At 37.1% G+C, this 23,080-nt stretch overlaps 1 protein-coding gene across 1 annotated transcript in view; it reads right to left on the reverse strand.

The window, feature by feature from the left end:
• Positions 1–23,080, reverse strand: part of dnajb6b (DnaJ heat shock protein family (Hsp40) member B6b) — a 50,234-nt gene that overhangs the window by 21,969 nt on the left and 5,185 nt on the right. The window contains exon 2 of the mRNA XM_062021630.1: positions 8,404–8,507. Coding sequence (XP_061877614.1) covers positions 8,404–8,468 — 65 coding nt within the window. The 5' untranslated portion in view covers positions 8,469–8,507. The remainder of the gene's footprint in view (positions 1–8,403; positions 8,508–23,080) is intronic.

A 23,080-nucleotide genomic window follows, 5' to 3' on the forward strand; every position in this document is an offset into this window, starting at 1 on the left:
AAGCGGGGATCGAACCTGGAACCCTCAAGTTGCTGGCACGGCCACTCCACCAAATTGTGATTTTGATTTTTATCAACATGCGATACATTTTTTTATTTGGCCATTTATTGTTTTACTTAAAAAGCTAAATTACAAACAAACCCTGCTAATTTACTCAATAAGAAAAATACTGATGTTTTACATTTGTCTTCCCTTTTTTTTGTTTTGTTTTACAATGCCTAATCAATTATTGCATTAACTGTAATGTCGTTAATGACTCTAAAACACAGGTGTCAAACTCAAGGCCCAGATCTGGCCCGCCACATCATTTTATATGGCCCACAAACGCCTGCAAATATGCGTCAATAAACAACCTATTTTTTTTACATTTGGACAGAAAAACAATTTATGTACGGCATGAAATTGCATACATTTTAAACTTTAATAGTATCCCAATATTGCAACAAATTTTTGGTCAAATAAAAATAAATGCCTAAATATCTGCTTAACTACTGATTACGAAGCAAGTTATCCATCGAATTGTGCACTGTAAAATAACAATAGATTTTACGGTAAAATTTACGGTGGTCTTTACAGCATATTACTGGAAATTGAAAAGAAAAACACTGTTTTTCTACGATAAAAGTATGTCGTTTGAGCTGCAAGTTTTTTTGTTGTTCTTTTTAAGGTGTTTTAACGCAAATGGAAAACAAAAAATGACGGTAACATTCTGGTTAACGGTAACAATTAAAAAAGTGTTATTGTTTTTCCATTTACCGTAATACGTTGTAAAAACACTGTATATTACACAGTAAAATTCTGGTGAATGAATTGCCATTTTTTCCCTGTAAAATTTACAGATGTTTTTTTTTTACGGTGTACATAAAAAAATATTTTCAATAATCAAATGCACTGAGATCGGTAGGTTGGAGTTCAAATCCCAGCCGAGTCATACCAAAGACTATAAAAATGGGACCCATAACCTCCCTGCTTGGCACTCAGCAACAAAGGGTTGGAGTTGGGGGTTAAATCACCAAAATGATTCCCGGGCGCGGCGCCGCTGCTGCCCACTGCTCCCCAAGGGGATGGGATAAATGCAGAGGACACATTTCACCACATCTAGTGTGTGTGTGACAATCATTGGTACTTTAATCTTTAATGATTCATAATATTTGCTGTTTCAAGCGGCCCTTTGATGTAAGCCATCACTGAGATATGGCCCTCAATGAAAACCAGTTAAACACCGCTGCTCTAAAACATTGATAAAAAAGTTTCTATTTTACCCTAAAACTAAACCCCATGTTCCATTATTTTCACACAGCGGTGCCATGGCAAAGTCCGCCTCATTAGTAAATATTTGTGTGTTTCTTTATTAAGATCCTCATTAGATGTTGCAATAGCAGCCGCTATTCTTATTGGGGTCTAAAATGTCAAAAATGATACAATTTTATACATACACAACATTAAGGCAAAGGGGAATACACGCATTCATACGCACTTGTGTCACGTTTACGTGGGTTTGGCATGAGAATACGAATAAGAGAAATGTGGATAATTGCAAACGGGAGAATAGGGCCCAAAATGAGTTACAAAAAATAATCAATAACCAATCAATAGTTTTATAAATAAAAATAGAATACTCGAGGAGAACAAATATGGATAAAGAGCTAATGTCTCAACTTCAATGGCTTTAATTGAAATAACAGAGGAAATTACCAATGCAATAGACAGTAAAAAATGTGCAGCAGCAGTTTTTATGGATCTAACTAAAGCATTTGACACAATTAATCACAATATTTTAATCAAAAAACTAGAACGATATGGCATCAGAGGGTTAGTCTTAAACTGGATAAGAAGTTATCTAACGAACAGGAAACAATACGTGAAGCTAGGCGAACACATGTCTACAACGCTAAATATATCCTGTGGTGTACCTCAGGGATCAATATTAGGACCTAAATTATTCAATCTCTATATAAATGACATTTGTAAAGTTACAAAAGATTTAAAGTTAGTATTATTTGCGGATGATACAACAGCGTTTTGTTCAGGAGAGAACACACAGGAGATAATACAAATAATAACAGAAGAAATTAACAAATTAAAAAGATGGTTTGACAAAAATAGATTATCGTTGAATCTCAGCAAAACTAAAATAATGCTATTTGGTAACAGTAGTAGAGAAAGTCAAACACAAATACAAATAGACGGAATAGAAATTGAAAGAGTAAATGAAACCAAATTTCTAGGTATAATGATTGATGATAAATTGAACTGGAAATCTCACGTAAAAAATATACAACATAAAGTAGCAGGAAACACGTCAATAATGAATAAAGCAAAACATGTTCTAGACAAAAAATCACTTCATATTCTCTACTGCTCACTAGTGTTACCATATCTGAGCTACTGTGTAGAAATATGCGGAAATAATTACAAAAGTACACTTCATTCATTAACGGTGTTACAAAAAAGATCAGTTAGAATAATACATAATGTTGGATATAGAGAACATACAAATCCTTTATTTGTTGAATCAAAGATACTGAAATTCCATGACATAGTGAATTTGCAAACAGCTAAAATTATGCACAAAGCAAACTATAACCTGCTACCCAAGAATATACAACAATTCTTCTCAACAAAAGAGGAGAAATATAATCTTAGAGAAAAATTTAATTTAAAACATTTGTACGCACGTACAACACTTAAGACCTTCAGTATATCAATATGTGGAATTAAATTATGGAATGGATTAAGCAAAGCAATCAAACAATGTACTAATATGATCCACTTCAAGAAACTCTTCAAACTTAAAGTGTTTACAAAGTACAAAGAAGAAGAACCATGACAAACATTCTCAATTTATTTCATCCATCCATTCATTCATTCTTAAAGTAATCTTACTTATCTCATCACATGAAATATGACTTACTTCACCAATTATTATTATTAAATTCTTACTATTATTTATTTATTTATTTTTATTGTGATTACCTATAGAGTTATTGTGAATAAATTGAGAACAGGAAGTGAATAAAAAAGTTTCAGCAACTGTTATGTAAAGAAAAGGGGTAGGATTAAATAAGCTCTGCTTCTTCCTACTCCTTTTCGTTGAAAAGAGAAACTGGAAATTGTGATGTATCATGTTGTATGCTTGCATGTTCGAAATAAACTCAAACTCTAACTTTATGTTCTGAAAACACAGTTTGGAAAAAAAAAATCATGATTTTACTCAACAGAATATCAACAATGCAAAAACATCATCCATTTTAAAAATATGTGTTTTGTTTTGTGCTTCAAGATTGCCTGTTTTTCAGCACACTCTCCTCTCACACTGGCGGCCTAAGTTGGCGCCCCGCTCGGAGCAGTAGGAAAAATCAACGCAGACGAGAGAGAGAGTACACAATCGCGACACGAAGCATAGCTGTCTGTGATTGGCAGCCATGAACACCAATCAATCAATCATCAATCAATCAAATGTTATTTATATAGCCCGTCATCACAAGTGTCTCAAAGGGCTGCACAAGCCACAACGACATCCTCGGCTCAGATCCCCCAATCATTGCATTCTGCCGTCAAAACGATTGGGTGGGGTAAGCCCATGCTTTAAACAGTTGCCATCTTTGACCCTGTGAAATGCCGCAATCATGAGTCACTTTACTTGAACTTCAGTGGAAAAGTCAAAGCGTGACATGAGGTGGGGTTATATACGCATACTTCTACTCCAAACTGTGCCAAAGAGTGCCTGTGGTAGGTTACATTTGTTTGAATGTTTTTGTATTCTGATTCCCAAAGCCCAAAAAAAGTCAGCGGGCTATAAAGCGTTTTTTATTCGGGCTCCAGTACTCTGGAATGCCCTACCGCTAACAGTTAGAGATGCTACCTCAGTAAAAGCATTTAAGTCCCATCTTAAAACTCATTTATACAACATTGAATTTAAAAATGCCCCTTTTTAGACCAGTTGATCTGTCGTCTCTCTTTTCGGCTCTGCCCTACTCTCCTGCGTGGAGAGTTCATGTAGAGGAGGCGCATCCCAGGTCCAGCGCACTGATCTATGCATCTGTTGGTGACGTCTCTGCCCTGCTGACGTGTCTTCATACCAGAGGATCCACTGCTGGCCTCACTATGGACTGGACTCTCACGCTAACTGCGTCCACTAGGCATCCATTGTACCGGTCACCCAAGGGTGGGTCCCCACATCTGCGGTCCCTTTCCAGGTTGCCCCTACTAGGTTGAGTTTTTTCTTGCCCTGATGTCGGATCTGAGCCAAGGATGTCGTTGTGGCTTGTGCAGCCCTTTGAGACATTTGTGATTAAGGGCTATATAACTTTGATTGATTGATTGATTGCATGTACACAAATCTGGGGTTTCTGGCGTACGGAGACTTTTAGTCACAATTACACACAGTTTTTTAGATGAGGGGCCCTGTGTCATGATCCCACATGACAGTTTGTACTTTATTGTGTTCTGTATCATTTCCTGTCTGGGTGCTCTTATTTTAGTTGTACTTCTTGGTGGACTCGTTTTGCTGCACCTTCATTTTCTGTTATTTTCCTGCCTGATCCAGATGAGTGCTATCAGAATAATTGTATCTAAGTTATCACAAAACTTTGTGTTTCAATGAGTTCCCGGCAAGCAGACAAAAGCTGTCTTTGATCTTACCAATCAAAAGGCTTGTAAAACTCCACTGTGTAAGATGGGAAGCGACATGAAGGTGTCGGTTTCTTTGATGTATTGTAATCCACAGGAAGATTTTGTCTTGACCCGAGATCTACAAAGCGGAGAGGAAGCAGGACAAGACCCCCCTCCAGGCACCTTTTCATTGAACTGTTTTGTGACCAAAGGCAGCGGCTGTTTACGACCCCCCTTCCTTTAGAAACAGCTGTTGCCATGTAATCAGGGAAAGTCCAAATAAAAGAGGAGGCGTACAATCTTTCGTCGGAGCATTGTGGAAGACTGTACAAAGAGTACAGCCCAGACGTTTTTCCTCAATTGAGCTAAATTGAATTCTGTCTCTTGTTTAATTCCTTGCTTCTTGTCTGTTTCATAGATGTCATCAGTGTTTGAACCTGATAATTGCCCTTTTGTCAGTTACTCTGCTAACTCATCGTACCTTTTTTTTGCTCTCTACATAAAGAATTTAATTCTTTGACGCGCACACCACCTTTCTGTCTCTGCATCCTGGGGTCATGTTATCATCCGACATTCGCCACTGTGTCACCCAGGTGTGAATGAGCTGCGTGAAGAACCAGATTTACAATGCTACCTAAAAATGACCGCCAATTATACTTGTGGGGGTCAAAATTGAATGAACGTATGAGAAAGTGTTCCTCTGTCAAATATCCTTCCGGGACCTCCCATGAACAACGGAAGAAAAACGTTTATGTTAAGTAGGGCTGCAACGATTAGTCGACATTGTCGAGAATCAAATTTGCCGCAGACAATTATATTTGTTGACAATAGTCGCGACGTCATCGTTTTTCCGGGCCGATGTGGGTCACTCGCAAAAAACAAGGCCAGTGATAACATGTAAAGTGTGAGGATATTTCCTCTTATTCTTGTTAAAAACATGAATATCTTGCTCATTTTGCAAAGCAGACCTTGTTTTTATGGAAGTATATCTCTGATACGCGAGTTTTTAAAGCGGAGGCATAATGTCGGACTCAACCTCGTTAAGAGTGTTAGCTTCTACCTTGTTGGCTCGCTAAAAAGAGTGAGAGATAGTTGTGTGAAAAATAATTAAAAGTCATTTTAGCCAAAGTCAGCCAGCTAAACTTTGTCTACATCAATTCAAGTACGTTTTAAAGCTGCGTCAATGTGCAATGCCGAAAAAAAGGCACTTTAACACACATGCACACAGGCACCAATGCCCTGGAGGTATCATTAGATTAAACATACAATCTAATGAATAGCCAACATTTTAAGAATTAATCAGATAGAATTCTACACATTGAGTCCATTAGAGTGCCAACCTTATTGAAAATAAGATATTCTTCATCTCAGTATGTTAATAATGACTGAATTAATTAATTACATATTACAAAACTGTTGTGTATACTAATTCACAGATGTTATTTTATTATATAAAAAGGTCAGTAAATGATTCTATATATTTGTAAACGCTCTGAAGTGGAAAAGGGGTAGGATTAAATAAGATTTGCTTCTTCCTACTCCTTTTCGGACATGATGTAAAATGAAATGATATGAAATTGTGTGATGTATTATACTGTAAGTGTGTTCATGTTCAAAATAAACTAAAGAAAGAAAACACGAGTTAATCAATAGTCAATATACCAGTGTGTAGCTTTTTAAACATCACAAAAAACTTTTCTTTTTCAGGAAGTTAGATTTTGTGTTTTGTTGTTTGCTTTCATTTCTGCTTTTTAACTGTTTTTTACATACATAAACAAGGTTGATTGTTTTTTTTTTTAGCACTTTGCCGTTCCTTTCTTTTAAATGAACAACATTTTATTAGTCATTTTAAGTTTTGTAACAGCTGAATGAGCAGCACAGTTACACTAAAAATAAATATTTCTGACTAAATCAGTCATCTTTGTTGTTAGTAAGCACATGCCTAAAATAACTTAAGCTGCTTTTAGAAGTCCATGGAAAAATTACAGCCATTAAACACTGTGTACGCTTTGTTATCTGATTAGTCGACTAATTCTAAAGATAATGGTTGACTAATTGACTATCAAAATAAACATTAGTTGCCGCCCTAGTGTTAAGCAGAATAACACCAATGTGGAGTCTGGTAATATTAGGGATCGTTTTTAATTAAAAAATGTTTTTGTCTTTCATAGAATCGAAACAATTCTACTTCATATTTTGCAGAACGGTGCAAACTGTTGGCCAAGCTGTATGTATGCATGTGTGCACGTTAGAGATGCGCGGATAGGCAATTATTTCATCCGCAACCGCATCACGAAAGTCGTCATCCACCCGCCATCCACCCGAACCAACATTTTATCAAAACCACAACCGCCCGCCACCCGGGCGGTATTTATCATTATTATAATATTATTTTCATTTCCATTAAGAAAGTGTTGACTATTGTTGCCAGGAGTGCGTTCCTCACACTTTGTGTGCGCAGTTGCAGCAAGCAGAACGATGCTTTTAAGAAGTTAAAAAAATGTTTTAGAAAGACAAGGCCTATATTTTCGTTAGGTAAAAAAAAATGTTCTGAATTTATTTCAATGAATATTAACTTGTTAACGTTAAAGTGCTCAAATAGGGACGAGGGCGGGGTGCACAGTGAAACAGTGAACAATTTTGCGACAAAGATGAACCTTTATTGATTGATCTGCAGCCATGACAAAATATCAGACAATCTCCATTGTCAACGACAGGCAGGGAAATAAAGATAAACACATAGCCTATGTTGTAGGTATAGGCATAGGCTCATACGTTTTTAAGTTGAAATAAAAAAATAAATAAAAAATGTGCCTATAAGCCTTAGGCTGTCAATCACGCGCACAAACTTAAATTATACAACAACATATGTATGTCATCCCTATTTAAACAAAAATAAATTCAATAAATAATAATTGAATTATAATGAAAATAGACGGTCGCGACAAACAAAGCAGGCTAAATGGCCTTACATTGTAGCCAATTGGAGATGCGATTCACTTGAAAGCGAGGCCAAATAATTAACACACAGTAGTATATCTCCAATAGAAAAAAAAACACAATAAACAACGCAATTGCCTTAATTCCTTTGCATTGTAGTGCGCCCAAACAACACGTAACCATCGCAATTATTCAGCTGACCGAACTCCATATAGGTTAGACATGGGCTTATTTGGTATAGCCTAGGTAACGTAGACTAATTCGTTTAACATATCCAACCGTATGTCTACTTACTTTTTTTTTTTAGCACTATGCAGAAATAAAATGGCATCTACAGTGCCAGGATTCATGCAGGCGAGAGCGCCTGGCCTCTAAAATGCGCCCTGCTGCGCTGAAGGAGCGCTCACTTGCGGCACTTGTTGTTGGGACGCATAGGAAGGATTCTCTTTATACATTTACTATGTATATATATTTCCGAATTGGTTCAACCGCCATCCACCCGAATCTATTTAAAATCTATTTTTTTCGTCATTCATCCGCCTGACCCGCGGATTACCCGCGGGTGTGTCCGCAAACTGCGCATCTCTAGTGCACGTGTTTGTGTGCATGCCAGTCTAACCACGGCACCCTGCAGTCGGCCTGGAAACCCACGGGACATACTGATCTTAATACAACAATACACTGATGTCATAATAACCATTAAGATGGAATAAGACTATTATAGTGACATTATATCATTATTAGGCCAAAATGATAAATATGATGATGTAAAAATAACAATGCTATGGTGTGTGTGACAATCATTTGTACTTTACTTTACAGCACAAGTAGAAGATTATGAGCACTCACGCTTTCTTGACGTCAGTTGGCGTTGAATTTTTGTTCACTCCTAAAATGTGGTAGTAGTCCACCATGGCTCACTGGCTAGGGGGGTTCTATGGGGAGAGCGTCTTCTGTGGAGAGAGACAGAAAGAAGATTCTCACTGTTAACAGTGAGCATGAAACCACCATAAGTGTGTGTATGTGGAGGGGGGGCAGGGGTAGTTAATGGTGGACACCAGCCTGTCAAAAGTATAATTCATGAAGTATGAAGCATGTAGACAAGTATCAACACGTTTGTCTCAGGCACACACACACACAAACACACTTACACTGAACACACACACACACAGTCTCTGCTCTGGACCAAAAAGGTCCGAGGTCATGCAGCATGTCGCAGTCACACACAAAAAGCCAACATTTGGCCGTGGCGGAGGTCTTGTCTGTTGACGCCACAAGTCCTATTTCAACAGATCCCTCTGCTACAAGCGTGACGCAACGTCTGACAAGACGTTCTCCTCAAGGCGGCGGGAGGAGCTTAGGGAAACATTGTACAGCCCTGTTGGCGAGCGTGGATTTAAGCCGGTCCTCGGGGTGAGTGTGTGTGTTACTAAAAAAGTTGTTACATAGCTGGGGGTGGAGGGGGGAGTGAAGGTCTAAGCATAAACAACAAGTCTCCATGACAACAAACATGACACAAAATGACCTTACCGAAATTAAACATTTAAAGGGGGATAAAAAAAAAAACATCAAAAAGCTGAACAGGAGAAGGTCAATGGTAAATCAAAAATAATAAGTGTGGTCGTCATGGTAACACTCAACTAAACAAGGTTGCTGTGTTTCCACTGGGACGCTCGTCTGCTATATATATATCAGTGATGACCTTTGATGTGACATGGCGAGTGTGTTGTATGCTAACTGTCATGCCAAAGTCACTACACGCTTACTTTGCAACTATACCATACCACTATTTCAATACCGATACCTAAGAATTTCCACGATTGTCAAAACGTATTCAATACAATGATCAAAACCCACATACTTATAAATTCCCGACTTTATTGAAAAGTGTTTCAAAATGTAAATGTTTACAATCACTGGCCTTTTACATAATTTTGCAAAGAATTTAAATGACAAAACCCAAAACCAGTGAAGTTGGCATGTTGTGTAAATTGTAAATAAAAACAGAATACAATGATTGGCAAATCCTTTTCAGCCTATATTCAATTAAATAGACTGCAAAGACAAAATACTTAATGTTATAACTGGAAAACTTCAAAAACCGACATCAGTGTATAAAGGATATCACCACATGGGCTCAGGAACACTTCAGAAAACCACTGTCAGTAACTACTGACTATTACGCAAAGCGAAAGCCATTTATCAAAAACACCCAGAAACGCCGCTGGATTCGCTGGGCCCGAGCTCATCTAAAATGGACTAATGCAAAGTATAAAAGTGTTCTGTGGTCTGACGAGTCCACATTTCAAATAGTTTTTGGAAACTGTGGACGTTGTGTCCTCTGGAACAAATAGGAAAAGAACCATCCGGATTGTTATAGGCGCAAAGATCAAAAGCCAGCATCTGTGATGGTATGGGGGTGTATTAGTGCCCAAAACATGGGTAACTTACACATCTCTGAAAACACCATTAATGCTGAAAGGTACATTCAGATTTTGGAGCAACATATGTTGCCATCCAAGCAACGTTATCATGGACGCCCCTGCTTATTTCAGCAAGACAATGCCAAGCCACGGGTTACAACAGCGTGGCTTCCTAGTAAAAGAGTGCGGGTGCTACACTGACTTGCCTGTAGTCCAGACCTGTCTCCCATTGAAAATGTGTGATGCAATATGAAGCCTAAAATACCACAACAGAGACCCCAGACTGTTGAACAACTTAAGCTGTACATCAAGCAAGAATGGGAAATAATTCCACCTGAAAAGCTTCAAAAATTGGTCTCCTCAGTTCCCAAACGTTTACTGAGTGTTGTTAAAAAGGAAAGGCCATGTAACACAGTGGTAAAAATTACCCTGTGCCAACTTGTTTGCAACGTGTTGCTACCATTAAATTCTAAGTTAATGATTATTTACAAACAAATTTAAATTTCTCAGTTCGACCATTAAATATCTTGTCTTTGCAGGCTATTCAATTCAATATAAGTCAGAAGGATTTGCAAATCATTGTATTCTGTTTTTATGTACGATTTACACAACGTGCCAACTTCACCGGTTTTGGTTTTTGTACATATAAAAAGAACAGCAGTGGCCTAAAACTTCCCAATATATCAAAAGTAAGTAAGTAAGTAAATTTTATTAATAAAGCACTTTTCACAGATAAAAATCACAAAGCGCTGTACAAAACATAGGTGAATTAAAACAACAATTCAATTTAAACAACAAAAGGATCAAAATTGGATTAAAAATGATAGGTAAAAGGTGCATTAACTAAAAGCTTTACTAAAAAGAGAAGTCTTTAAATGTTTCTTAAAAAGTGTCAACAAAGTCAAGATCACGGAGGGACTGTTGCAAGTTGTTCCAGAGTCTGGGATCTATAGCCTGGAATGCCAGGTCTCCATGGGTTTTAAAATGGGTTTTGGGGATCTTTATGAGACCCTGGCCTGAAGACCGTAGGCTGCGCCCTGAAGAGTAGGGGTATAACAAATCAGTGAAGTACTGAGGGGCTGCACCATGCAATGCACGGAAAGTCATGACTCGGGTTGCAAAATTCCGGGAATATTCAAAGTTGGAAACTTTTCATGGGAATTAACGGGAATATATGGGAATTAATGGGAAATTAATGGGAATAAACATTGAATGCAACATGTTCGATCTTGCAGCATGATTATTAGCTAAAACAACCTGATTTAATGCAAAAATTCAGTAGAATTTCAACCCTGCACAGTGCATTCCTCCATCACATGTGCAGTGCATTTTTCCATCACATGCACAGATAATTCCCAGCATGCTACACACTACAGCAGGGCTATTGAGGCCACACTAGTATTTGAGCCCAAGGACTTCATCCAGTCAGGTAAGTTTTGATGATATTACTGGGGTAAATATATTTGATCTATGGTATTTAAGTTTAATAGAGGTGTAATTGCTTATTACCGTATGACTGTAAGCTACTCGAGCAGACTTCCACTCAAGCTAGCTAGCTGTTCCTGTACTTCTTAAATGATTTTGGGGCCAATATCTCTAGCTAGCTAGGTTTATGTACCACCACAGTCTCATAATGAACCAAAAATATTTCTCCGTTAGCCGTGATGCTAATTTTCTCTATGTTAAATCCCATTCATTTATGCCAGGGGTGCCCATTACGTCGATCGCGAGCTACCGGTCGATTGCGGAGGGTGTGTCAGTCGATCGCCAGCCTGGCATTAAAAAAATAGTCCTAAAAATGAGCGATCATAAATCTTCACTATGACGTCACTTTCGTCGCTTGATTGACATTCACGGCACCCGAGGGTCTTGTGAGATGACGCTGGCTGCTGCCAGCTCATTATTAAGAAAAAAATTCCGACAAGGAGGCGAGAAACACTTTTTATTTCAACAGACTCTGGCGCCGTACCTGTCGTCAAAACTCCAAAGACCGACTGCACAGTTGCACAATAAAAGCTCTGCTTCATCCTGCCTGCGCTAACAAAATAAGAGTCTCAGAAAGCTGGCGTACACAAGCTAGCAAGCTACGGAGTTTGCCGCCAATGTATTTCTTGTAAAGTGTATAAAAAGGAGTACGGAAGCTGAACAAATAAGATGCCAAAAACCAACCACTTTCATGTGGTATTGGACAGAAAGGAGGACTTTTTTTCTCCTCCATTTGAAAATGCGGACGTTATCAGCACTACTGTCTGATTCCTATCAATGCAAGTCATCAGAATCAGGTGATACACCAACTTATATTCTTGTCTTCATGAAAGAAAGGAATCTGTATGTGTTAAACATGCTTGTATTATCATTAAACACCTTTTACTTATTAACAATATTAACTATGTGTTAAACATGCTTGCATTATCTTTAAACACCTTTAACTTGTTAACAATATTAACTGTGTTAAACATGCTTGCATTATCTTTAAACACCTTTAACTTGTTAACAATATTAACTATGTGTTAAACATGCTTGCATTATCTTTAAACACCTTTAACTTGTTAACAATATTAACTATATGTATTAAACATTCTTGTATTATCATTAAACACCTTTAATTTATTAACAATATTAACTATATGTGTTAAACATGCTTGCATTTTCATTAAACACCTTTAACTTGTTAACAAAAACATATATTTCATAAATAAGTAAATATAAATTATATATAGCTATGAATGAGGTAGATCCCCACGACTTGATCAATTGAAAAGTAGCTCGCCTGCAGAAAAAGTGTGGGCACCCCTGATTTATGCTAACAATGTTAGCGATTCGAATTTACCTTTTTTGTGATCTGTAAAGTTCAACTAGCAAATACTAAATCAAAACGTGTAGTTTCCTCTGCCTTCTGTTGTCATACAAGAATGTAGGTTATAGTTTGGTTTAGCATGCTGATTGAGTGTTCATTTATTCATCTAGCCTATTTCTATTCATTTGTCCATCAGTAAAATATTTTTTAAAGACTACTCCAATTGTTTAGCTGACTATTTATATCTGTGTGTGGCATTGCATTAGAGTTTTACAAGAATAAATACATACAAACAGAATAATGCCACGTACACCATCTGATGTGTGGAGACATTTCACCCCAATCAATGTAGGCGGAAAGGCTGTGTACATTTGCAAATACTGTGCATAGAGCTACGTCAAAAATGCCACAAAGATGCAGCAGCATATAGACAAGTGCCCAATAATGTATAATTATTGTAATTCCCCATTAATTCCCATATATTCCCATTAATTCCCATGGACGGTGTCCAACTTTGAATAATCCAAAAATGGTCAATATTTCCAAACTTCCCGAGCTTAACTTCCCGTGGTAAATTTCCGGAAACTATCCACCCCTTTGCAACCCTAGTCAGGACTAAAATCTTAAACTCCATGCGGAATTTAACTGGAAGCCAATGAAGACTGGATTAAATGGGGGTAATATGGGCTGTTCTGGGTGCACCCGTCAAAAGTCTGGCATTTTGTACCGTCTGAAGTCTCTTTAGCGTTGACTTGTTGAAAAGAGTTAAAAGAGAATTGCAATAGTCAATACGAGACTAAATGAACGCATGACTGATCATTTCTAGATCCAATTTTGAATGCAAAATGTCTCACTTTAGAAATATGGTGGAGGTGATAAAAACAGTTTTTGGTCAGTGATGACAGTGACCCTCCAAAGACATGGACTGATCGAACACAACCCCGGGGTTTCTGAGGCTGCTTTTAACAGATGCACCAGGAGCACAAAGGAAGTTCTTGATAAGGGGATCTTTTTAAGAGCAAGTATCAGAGTTTCCAAACAAACAATACTGTGCTTATAAATATCACCATAAACAATAGTCAACTATTTTACGTTCTAAAAAGAGCAGCAGTGACATGGAGCCTTCAAGCATATACAACAAAAAATATTGTCCTTAATATTCTTTTAATATGGCGATCGTGTGACATCATGTCTTTTGTAATGAAATTGCAGTGTTTCCCATAAACTGCCAAGATACCTGTGGCGATGGGGGCGTGGCTATGGGCGTGGCTATGTGCATGGCCATCATGACATCATCGAGTAATTTGCATAATTTACTACAATGATATGATTTTCTCTAAAAAGGCTAAAAAAAATGTATGCTTACTAATTAATAATAACAGTTTTGTGTTAAATGTCCATCCATCCATCCATCCATCCATCCATTTTACAATATAATTACAACACTTTATGTACATATTTATATACAGACTTGAACAAAAAGTTATTCACTGAAATATATTTATTAATTGTGGTTCTTACAAAAAATATATCTTACAAAATATAAAAGCTAAAATGTCTCTTAAAGCTCTGCCCCTTTAATTAGTGCATACTAAATAATTTAACTTTAGCCTACTACTACAACCATATTATTTACCGGCAACATAAAGTGAAACAGAGGCAGAGGTGTCCTGCCACAGTCAGTAACAAATAAACAGAAAACAGTAGTGGTCAAATACAAATAAGGCAACAAGAGAAGTATCCTACACTTCTCTTTTGTAAAGTAAATCTGAACAGCCTATATGGGCATCTACATCAACTATATGATTTGCCTGAGAAGCTGGACAGGACAAAAAAAACAAAAAAACATTTTTTTATTTTATTTTATTTGTGGCGGACGTAATTCTTTCTTGGCGGGCCGCCACAAATAAATGAATGTGTGGGAAACACTGAATTGTCAGGATGGGGAAGCGGTGACTCCACGGATGCAAAGAACGGCAGGTGGAATGCAGGTAAAAGGTGTATTTACAAACCCCAAAACCAGTGAAGTTGGCACGTTGTGTAATTCGTAAATAAAAACAGAATACAATGATTTGCAAATCCTTTTCAACTTGTATTCAATTGAATAGACTGTCGCTGCATAGACAAGATCTCTGAGAAACTTTTGATGATATTACGGAGCGTAGATGGTGAAATCCCTAAATTCCTTGCAATAGCTCGTTGAGAAATGTTGTTCTTAAACTGTTCGACAATTTGCTCACGCATTTGTTGACAAAGTGGTGACCCTCGCCCCATCCTTGTTTGTGAATGACTGAGCATTTCATGGAAGCTGCTTTTATACCCAATCATGGCACCCACCTGTTCCCAATTAGCCTGTTCACCTGTGGGATGTTCCAAATAAGTATTTGATGAGCATTCCTCAACTTTCTCAGTCTTTTTTGCCATTTGTGCCAGCTTTTTTGAAACATGTTGCAGGCATCAAATTCCAAATGAGCTAATATTTGCAAAAAATAACGTGTTCCAGTTCGAACATTAAATATCTTGTCTTTGCAGTCTATTCAATTGAATATAGGTGGAACAGGATTTGCAAATCATTGTATTCTGTTTTTATTTACGATTTACACAACGTGCCAACTTCACTGGTTTTGGGTTTTGTAATACAAAATGAGGTAAGTGGGGTAGGAACAAAACGTGTACACCTGTCGCAGGCCAAGGAGCGCTGACAATGGCAATCACTCACATGGGACAATGATCCAGCCCTGTGCAATGGGCAGGGCTGGCATACATAGGAGCCTGATTGGCAACCAGGAGCAGGTGTGTCCAGGTTGCCAATCAGTAACAAGTGTGGAAGTCAGCGCTCAGGGGCAGACAGGGAAGAAAAAACACCAAAACTTGTCAAGGAGGTCAAGACAGAAAAAAGCTAATAAAACGTCTAAACATATATTTAAATACACTTTGTGTTTTTATTCGTTATAGGTATCAATATTTCAGCTTTTTCTCTTAACACTATGTCTTTTTGCTCTATTTTTCCATTCTTGCAGGGTTCCTTTCGTTTTCTTTTTTTACAATAAAAACCGCTTTGTTTAGCAAATGGCCCCGAGGCCACACGTTGCCTTCCTGGTGAAATAAGTAAAGCTGTGGTGTTCAAATAAAGATCGGGTTGCATGCTTCTGGGGGGTTTCTGCATGCAGTGGTAATGCACACTCCCTGGGCTTGTGGTGGTGGATCTCCACTCTCACTCACTCTTTTGAAAACTTCCCTGACAGTATTTTATGAATAAATGCATGACACAAGATACACACCTCTTTCACTTTTGATATGTACAATACAGCGATAAATTGGCCAAAGTCCATCACAGATAATTTCGGCTGCGTCTTATTGGCAAACCAGGCGCGTATGAGGTGTGTTGTAGGGGTTACGCCACACCTACATTTATGATTGACTGACACACTTTCATTATTACTCCTTTATGAGCGAGGGCAAAGAGAGCAGGTATCGATTTATTTCTTGCATGTTGCAACTTGATATCGCTACATTTGACAACCCCACTAGCAACAGTAGAAGAAATCTTCATTCAGCAGCTTGATATACACTATATTGCCAAAAGTATTTGGCCACCCATCCAAATGATGAGAATCAGGTGTTCTTATCACTTGGCCCGGTGTATAAAATCAAGCACTTAGGCATGGAGCAGTGTTTCCCACACATTCATTTATTTGTGGCGGCCCGCCACAAAAGAATTACGTCCGCCACAAATAAAATAAAAAATATATATATATTTTTTATTTATTTATTTATTTATTTTTTTGTCCTGTCCAGCTTCTCAGGAAAATCATATAGTTGATGTAGATGCCCATATAGGCTGTTCAGATTTACTTTACAAAAGAGAAGTGTAGGATACTTCTCTTGTTGCCTTATTTGTATTTGACCACTACTGTTTTCTGTTTATTTGTTACTGACTGTGGCAGGACACCTCTGCTTGTTTCACTTTATGTTGCTGGTAAATAATATGGTTGTAGTAGTAGGCTAAAGTTAAATTATTTAGTATGCACTAATTAAAGGGGCAGAGCTTTAAGAGACATTTAAGCTTTTATATTTTATAAGATATATTTTTTGTAAGAACCACAATTAATAAATATATTTCAGTGAATAACTTATTGTTCAAATCTGTATATAAATATGTACATAAAGTGTTGTAATTATATTGTAAAATGGATGGATGGATGGACGTTTAAAACAAAACTGTTATTATTAATTAGTAAGTATACATTTTTTGAGCCTTTTTAGAGAAAATCATATCATTGTAGTAAAATTTTGCAAATTACTCGATGTCATGGTGACCATGCCCATAGCCACGCCCCCACCACCACAGGTATCTTGGCAGTTTATGGGAAACACTGTGGAGACTGTTTATACAAATATTTGTGAAAGAATTGGCCGCTCAGTGATTTCCAGCGTGGAACTGTCATAGGATGCCACCTGTGCAACAAATCCAGTCGTTCCTCGCTCCTAAATATTCCAAAGTCAACTTTATTATAAGAAAAGTGAAGAGTTTGGGAACAACAGCAAGTCAGCCACCAAGTGGTAGGCCACGTAAACTGACAGAGAGGGGTCAGCGGATGCTGAAGCGCATAGTGCAAAGACTTTCTGCACAGTCAGTTGCTACAGAGCTCCAAACTTCATGTGACCTTCCAATTAGCCCACGTACAGTACGCAGAGAGCTTCATAGAATGGGTTTCCATGGCCGAGCAGCTCCATCTAAGCCATACATCACCAAGTCCAATGCAAAGCGTGGGATGCACTGGTGTAAAGCACGTCTCCACTGCTTGGAGACGCCTTCTCTGGAGTGATGAATCAAGCTTTTCCATCTGGCAATCTGATGGACCAGTCGGGGTTTGGAGGTTGCCAGGAGAACGCTACATTTCGGACTGCATTGTGTCGAGTGTGAAATTTGGTGGAGGAGGAATTATGGTGTGGGGTTGGTTTTTCAGGAGTTGGGCTTGGCCCCTTAGTTCCAGTGAAAGGAACTTTGAATGCTCCAGGATACCAAAACATTTTGGACAATGCAATGGGATGGCACTTCAAGTTCATATGTGAGTAAAGGCAGGTGGCCAAATACTTTTGGCAATATAGTTATCTCTGTAATAATTGCTGTCTAAGATGTTACTCCTCTTTAGCGTCAACATGACATGCTGCTGTGGAGTCGCTAGGGATGTTGCGATAAACAGTAATAATGACAAACCGCTGTAAAACTCGCTTCGGCTAGTATTACCGTTTTAAATGAAAATTATCCAAAATCCGTCATTAATAACTGCACTGTGATAAATTCACGGACTGACTGCCTAATTGCTAAAATGAAAACAAGAAAGATTAACGTCTTTCCCCATACCCTAATCTATACTTGCAGTAGACAAACACATACAACCTGTGCTCTCTTGGTAGAGCGTGATGGTTCAATTCTCAGAGGAAATACAAGATGGAGGTGTTTTTACGGTGCGTTCGAGGACCGCTGAACAGAGTACCCAGCAGGCACAAGACATTAAAACAACGTCGGGAACTTGTTGATCTAGGTCCTGACGTTGAGCAACACAAACCTAACGTTGAAACAACATGCTTTTTGACAACGTTTAAACAATGTTGGGTTTTGACGTTGATTTGACCATTTAATTTTTGATCATTCCCCAACTATAATTCTACAACACAAATACATTGAAACAACATGCTTTTTGACAACGTTTATTCAATGTCAGGTTGTGACGTTTTGACCATTGAAATTTGGTCATTTTCCAACCAAAATTCTACAACACAAATACATTGAAACAACATGCTCTTTGACAACGTTTATTCAATGTCAGGTTTTGACGTTGATTTGACCATTGAAATTTGGTCGTTTTCCAACCAAAATTCTATAACACAAATACGTTGAAACATGTTCTTTGACAACATTTATTCAATGTCAGGTTTTGACATTAATTTGACCATTGAATTTTTGGTCATTCCCCAACCAAAATTCTACAACACAAATACAACGTTGAAACAACATGCTTTTTGACAACGTTTATTCAATGTCAGGTTTTGACGTTGATTTGACCATTGAATTTTTGGTCATTCCCCGACCAAAATTCTACAACACAAATACGTTGAAACAACATACTTTTTGACGTTTATTCAATGTCAGGTTTTGACGTTGATTTGACCATTGAAATTTGGTCGTTTTCCAACCAAAATTCTACAACACAAACATTGAAACAACATGCTTTTTGACAACGTTTATACAATGTCAGGTTTTGACGTTGATATGACCATTGAAATGTGGTCGTTTTCCAACCAACATTCTACAACACAAATACAACGTTGAACTAACATACTTGTTGACAACATTTAAACAATGTTGGATTTTTATGTCGATTTGACCATTGAATTCTTGGTCATTCCCTGATCAAAATTCTACAACACAAATACAACGTTGAAACAACATGCTTTTTGACAACGTTTATTCAATGTCAGGTTTTGATGTTGATTTGACCATTGAATTTTTGGTCATTCCCCGACCAAAATTCTACAACACAAATACGTTGAAACAACATACTTTTTGACGTTTATTCAATGTCAGGTTTTGACGTTGAATTGACCATTGAAATTTGGTCGTTTTCCAACCAAAATTCTACAACACCAACACGTTGAAACAACATGCTTTTTGACAACGTTTATTCAATGTCAGGTTTTGACGTTGATTTGACCATTGAAATTTGGTCGTTTTCCAACCAACATTCTACAACACAAATACAACGTTGAACTAACATACTTGTTGACAACGTTTAAACAATGTTGGATTTTGATGTCGATTTGACCATTGAATTTTTGGTCATTCCCCAACCAAAATTCTACAAAATAAATACAACGTTGAAACAACATGCTTTTTGACAACTTTTATTCAATGTCAGGTTGTGACGTTTTGACCATTGAATTTTTGGTCATTCCCTGACCAAAATTCTACAAAACAAATACAACGTTGAAACAACATGCTTTTTGACAACGTTTATTCAATGTCAGGTTTTGACGTTGATTTGACCATTGAAATTTGGTCGTTCTCCAACCAAAATTATACAACACAAATACATTGAAACAACATGTTCTTTGACAACGTTTATTCAATGTCAGGTTTTGACGTTGATTTGACCATTGAATTTTTGGTTATTCCCCGACCAAAATTCTACAACACAAATACGTTGAAACAACATGCTTTTTGACAACGTTTATTCAATGTCAGGTTTTGACGTTGATTTGACCATTGAATTTTTGGTCATTCCCCGACCAAAATTCTACAACACAAATACGTTGAAACAACATACTTTTTGACGTTTATTCAATGTCAGGTTTTGACGTTGATTTGACCATTGAAATGTGGTCGTTTTCCAACCAAAATTCTACAACACCAACACGTTGAAACAACATGCTTTTTGACAATGTTTATTCAATGTCAGGTTTTGACGTTGATTTGACCATTGAAATTTGGTCGTTTTCCAACCAACATTCTACAACACAAATACAACGTTGAACTAACATACTTGTTGACAACGTTTAAACAATGTTGGATTTTGATGTCGATTTGACCATTGAATTTTTGGTCATTCCCCAACCAAAATTCTACAAAATAAATACAACGTTGAAACAACATGCTTTTTGACAACTTTTATTCAATGTCAGGTTGTGACGTTTTGACCATTGGTTATTCCCCAACCAAAATTCTACAAAACAAATACAACGTTGAAACAACATGCTTTTTGACAAGGTTTATTCAATGTCAGGTTTTGACGTTGATTTGACCATTGAAATTTGGTCGTTCTCCAACCAAAATTATACAACACAAATACATTGAAACAACATGTTCTTTGACAACGTTTATTCAATGTCAGGTTTTGACGTTGATTTGACCATTGAATTTTTGGTTATTCCCCGACCAAAATTCTACAACACAAATACGTTGAAACAACATGCTTTTTGACAACGTTTATTCAATGTCAGGTTTTGACGTTGATTTGACCATTGAATTTTTGGTCATTCCCCGACCAAAATTCTACAACACAAATACGTTGAAACAACATACTTTTTGACGTTTATTCAATGTCAGGTTTTGACGTTGATTTGACCATTGAAATTTGGTCGTTTTCCAACCAAAATTCTACAACACCAACACGTTGAAACAACATGCTTTTTGACAACGTTTATTCAATGTCAGGTTTTGACGTTGATTTGACCATTGAAATTTGGTCGTTTTCCAACCAACATTCTACAACACAAATACAACGTTGAACTAACATACTTGTTGACAACGTTTAAACAATGTTGGATTTTGATGTCGATTTGACCATTGAATTTTTGGTCATTCCCCAACCAAAATTCTACAAAATAAATACAACGTTGAAACAACATGCTTTTTGACAACTTTAATTCAATGTCAGGTTGTGACGTTTTGACCATTGAATTGTTGGTCATTCCCCAACCAAAATTCTACAAAACAAATACAACGTTGAAACAACATGCTTTTTGACAACGTTTATTCAATGTCAGGTTTTGACGTTGATTTGACCATTGAAATTTGGTCGTTCTCCAACCAAAATTATACAACACAACTACATTGAAACAACATGTTCTTTGACAACGTTTATTCAATGTCAGGTTTTGACGTTGATTTGACCATTGAATTTTTGGTTATTCCCCGACCAAAATTCTACAACACAAATACTTTGAAACAACATGCTTTTTGACAAAGTTTATTCAATGTTAGGTTTTGACGTTGATTTGACCATTGAAATTTGGTCGTTTTCCAACCAACATTCTACAACACAAATACAACGTTGAACTAACATACTTGTTGACAACATTTAAACAATGATGGATTTTGATGTCGATTTGACTATTGAATTTTTGGTCATTCCCCAACCAAAATTCTACAACACAAATACAACGTTGAAACAACATGCTTTTTGACAACGTTTATTCAATGTCAGGTTGTGACGTTGATTTGACCATTTAAATTTGGTCATTTTCCAACCCACAACGTGGATCCAACATTGGACATCAACTTTGTCTCAATTTACAACTACAACTATTTTGCAACGTAGTTTTAAAGTCAGTTTTAAAGTCAGTTTTAAAGGACGTGTTTGTATAATCAACGTTGTATCAATGTCTTGTGCCTACTGGGTGGGACGTCACAACACACGCCAGAAATAATAAATAATAAAATATTGTATTTGTTATGCACTTTATATTTAAATACATTTTATATACAAGTGTGACAGTACAAACCAATATTTAAAACAATAAAATCTTAGCCATTAAAACAGATACAAATTCTAAGACTAAAACAAAAAACATGCACAATTTTGTTTTTTAAACAATGTATCTAATTATTTAAGTTATTTCTATTGAAATTATTTAGTCAAAATTTTTCAGTGTATATGTATAAGTACTTTTTGAGCACATTCAACAATACTGCAATAAAATTACGGTGATATGAAATTGTCCCTATGACGTGCGCACAGAGCTCAAGTAAAAGCTGAGCATGTAATGTGATCATCAAGTGTATATGTGTTCTTTTAAACCATGCATTGTTGCTAATGATTATATTTAGGGATGTCCGATAATATCGGACTGCCGATATTATCAGCCGATAAATGCTTTAAAATGTAATATCGGAAATTATCGGTATCGGTTTCAAAAAGCTTTTTAAAACGCAGCTGTGTACACGGACGTAGGGAGAAGTACAGCGCGCCAATAAACCTTAAAGGCACTGCCTTTGCATGCCGGCCCAGTCACATAATATCTACGGCTTTTCACACACACATAAGTGAATACAAGTCATACTTGGTCAATAGCCATACAGGTCACACTGAGGGTGACCATTTAAACAACTTTAACACTGTTACAATAATGCGCCACACTGTGAACCCACACCAAACAAGAATGAAAAACACATTTCGGGAGAACATCCGCACCGTAACACAACATAAACACAACAGAACAAATACCCAGAACCCCTTGCAGCACTAACTCTTCCGGGACGCTACAATATACACGCCCCGCTACCTCCTAGTCCCCCAGATCCCCACACACACACCTCAACCTCCTCACGCGTCCCAAATTCCAAGCTGCTGTTTTGAGGCATGTTAAAAAAAAATGCACTTTGTGACTTCAATAATAAATATGGCAGTGCCATGTTGGCATTTTTTTTCATAACTTGAGTTGATTTATTTTGGAAAACCTTGTTACATTGTTTAATGCAGCCAGTGGGGCATGACAACAAAATTAAGCATAATAATGTGTT

The sequence above is a fragment of the Entelurus aequoreus genome, linkage group LG15, assembly GCF_033978785.1.
Source record: "Entelurus aequoreus isolate RoL-2023_Sb linkage group LG15, RoL_Eaeq_v1.1, whole genome shotgun sequence".
In the NCBI taxonomy this organism is placed as follows: domain Eukaryota; kingdom Metazoa; phylum Chordata; class Actinopteri; order Syngnathiformes; family Syngnathidae; genus Entelurus; species Entelurus aequoreus.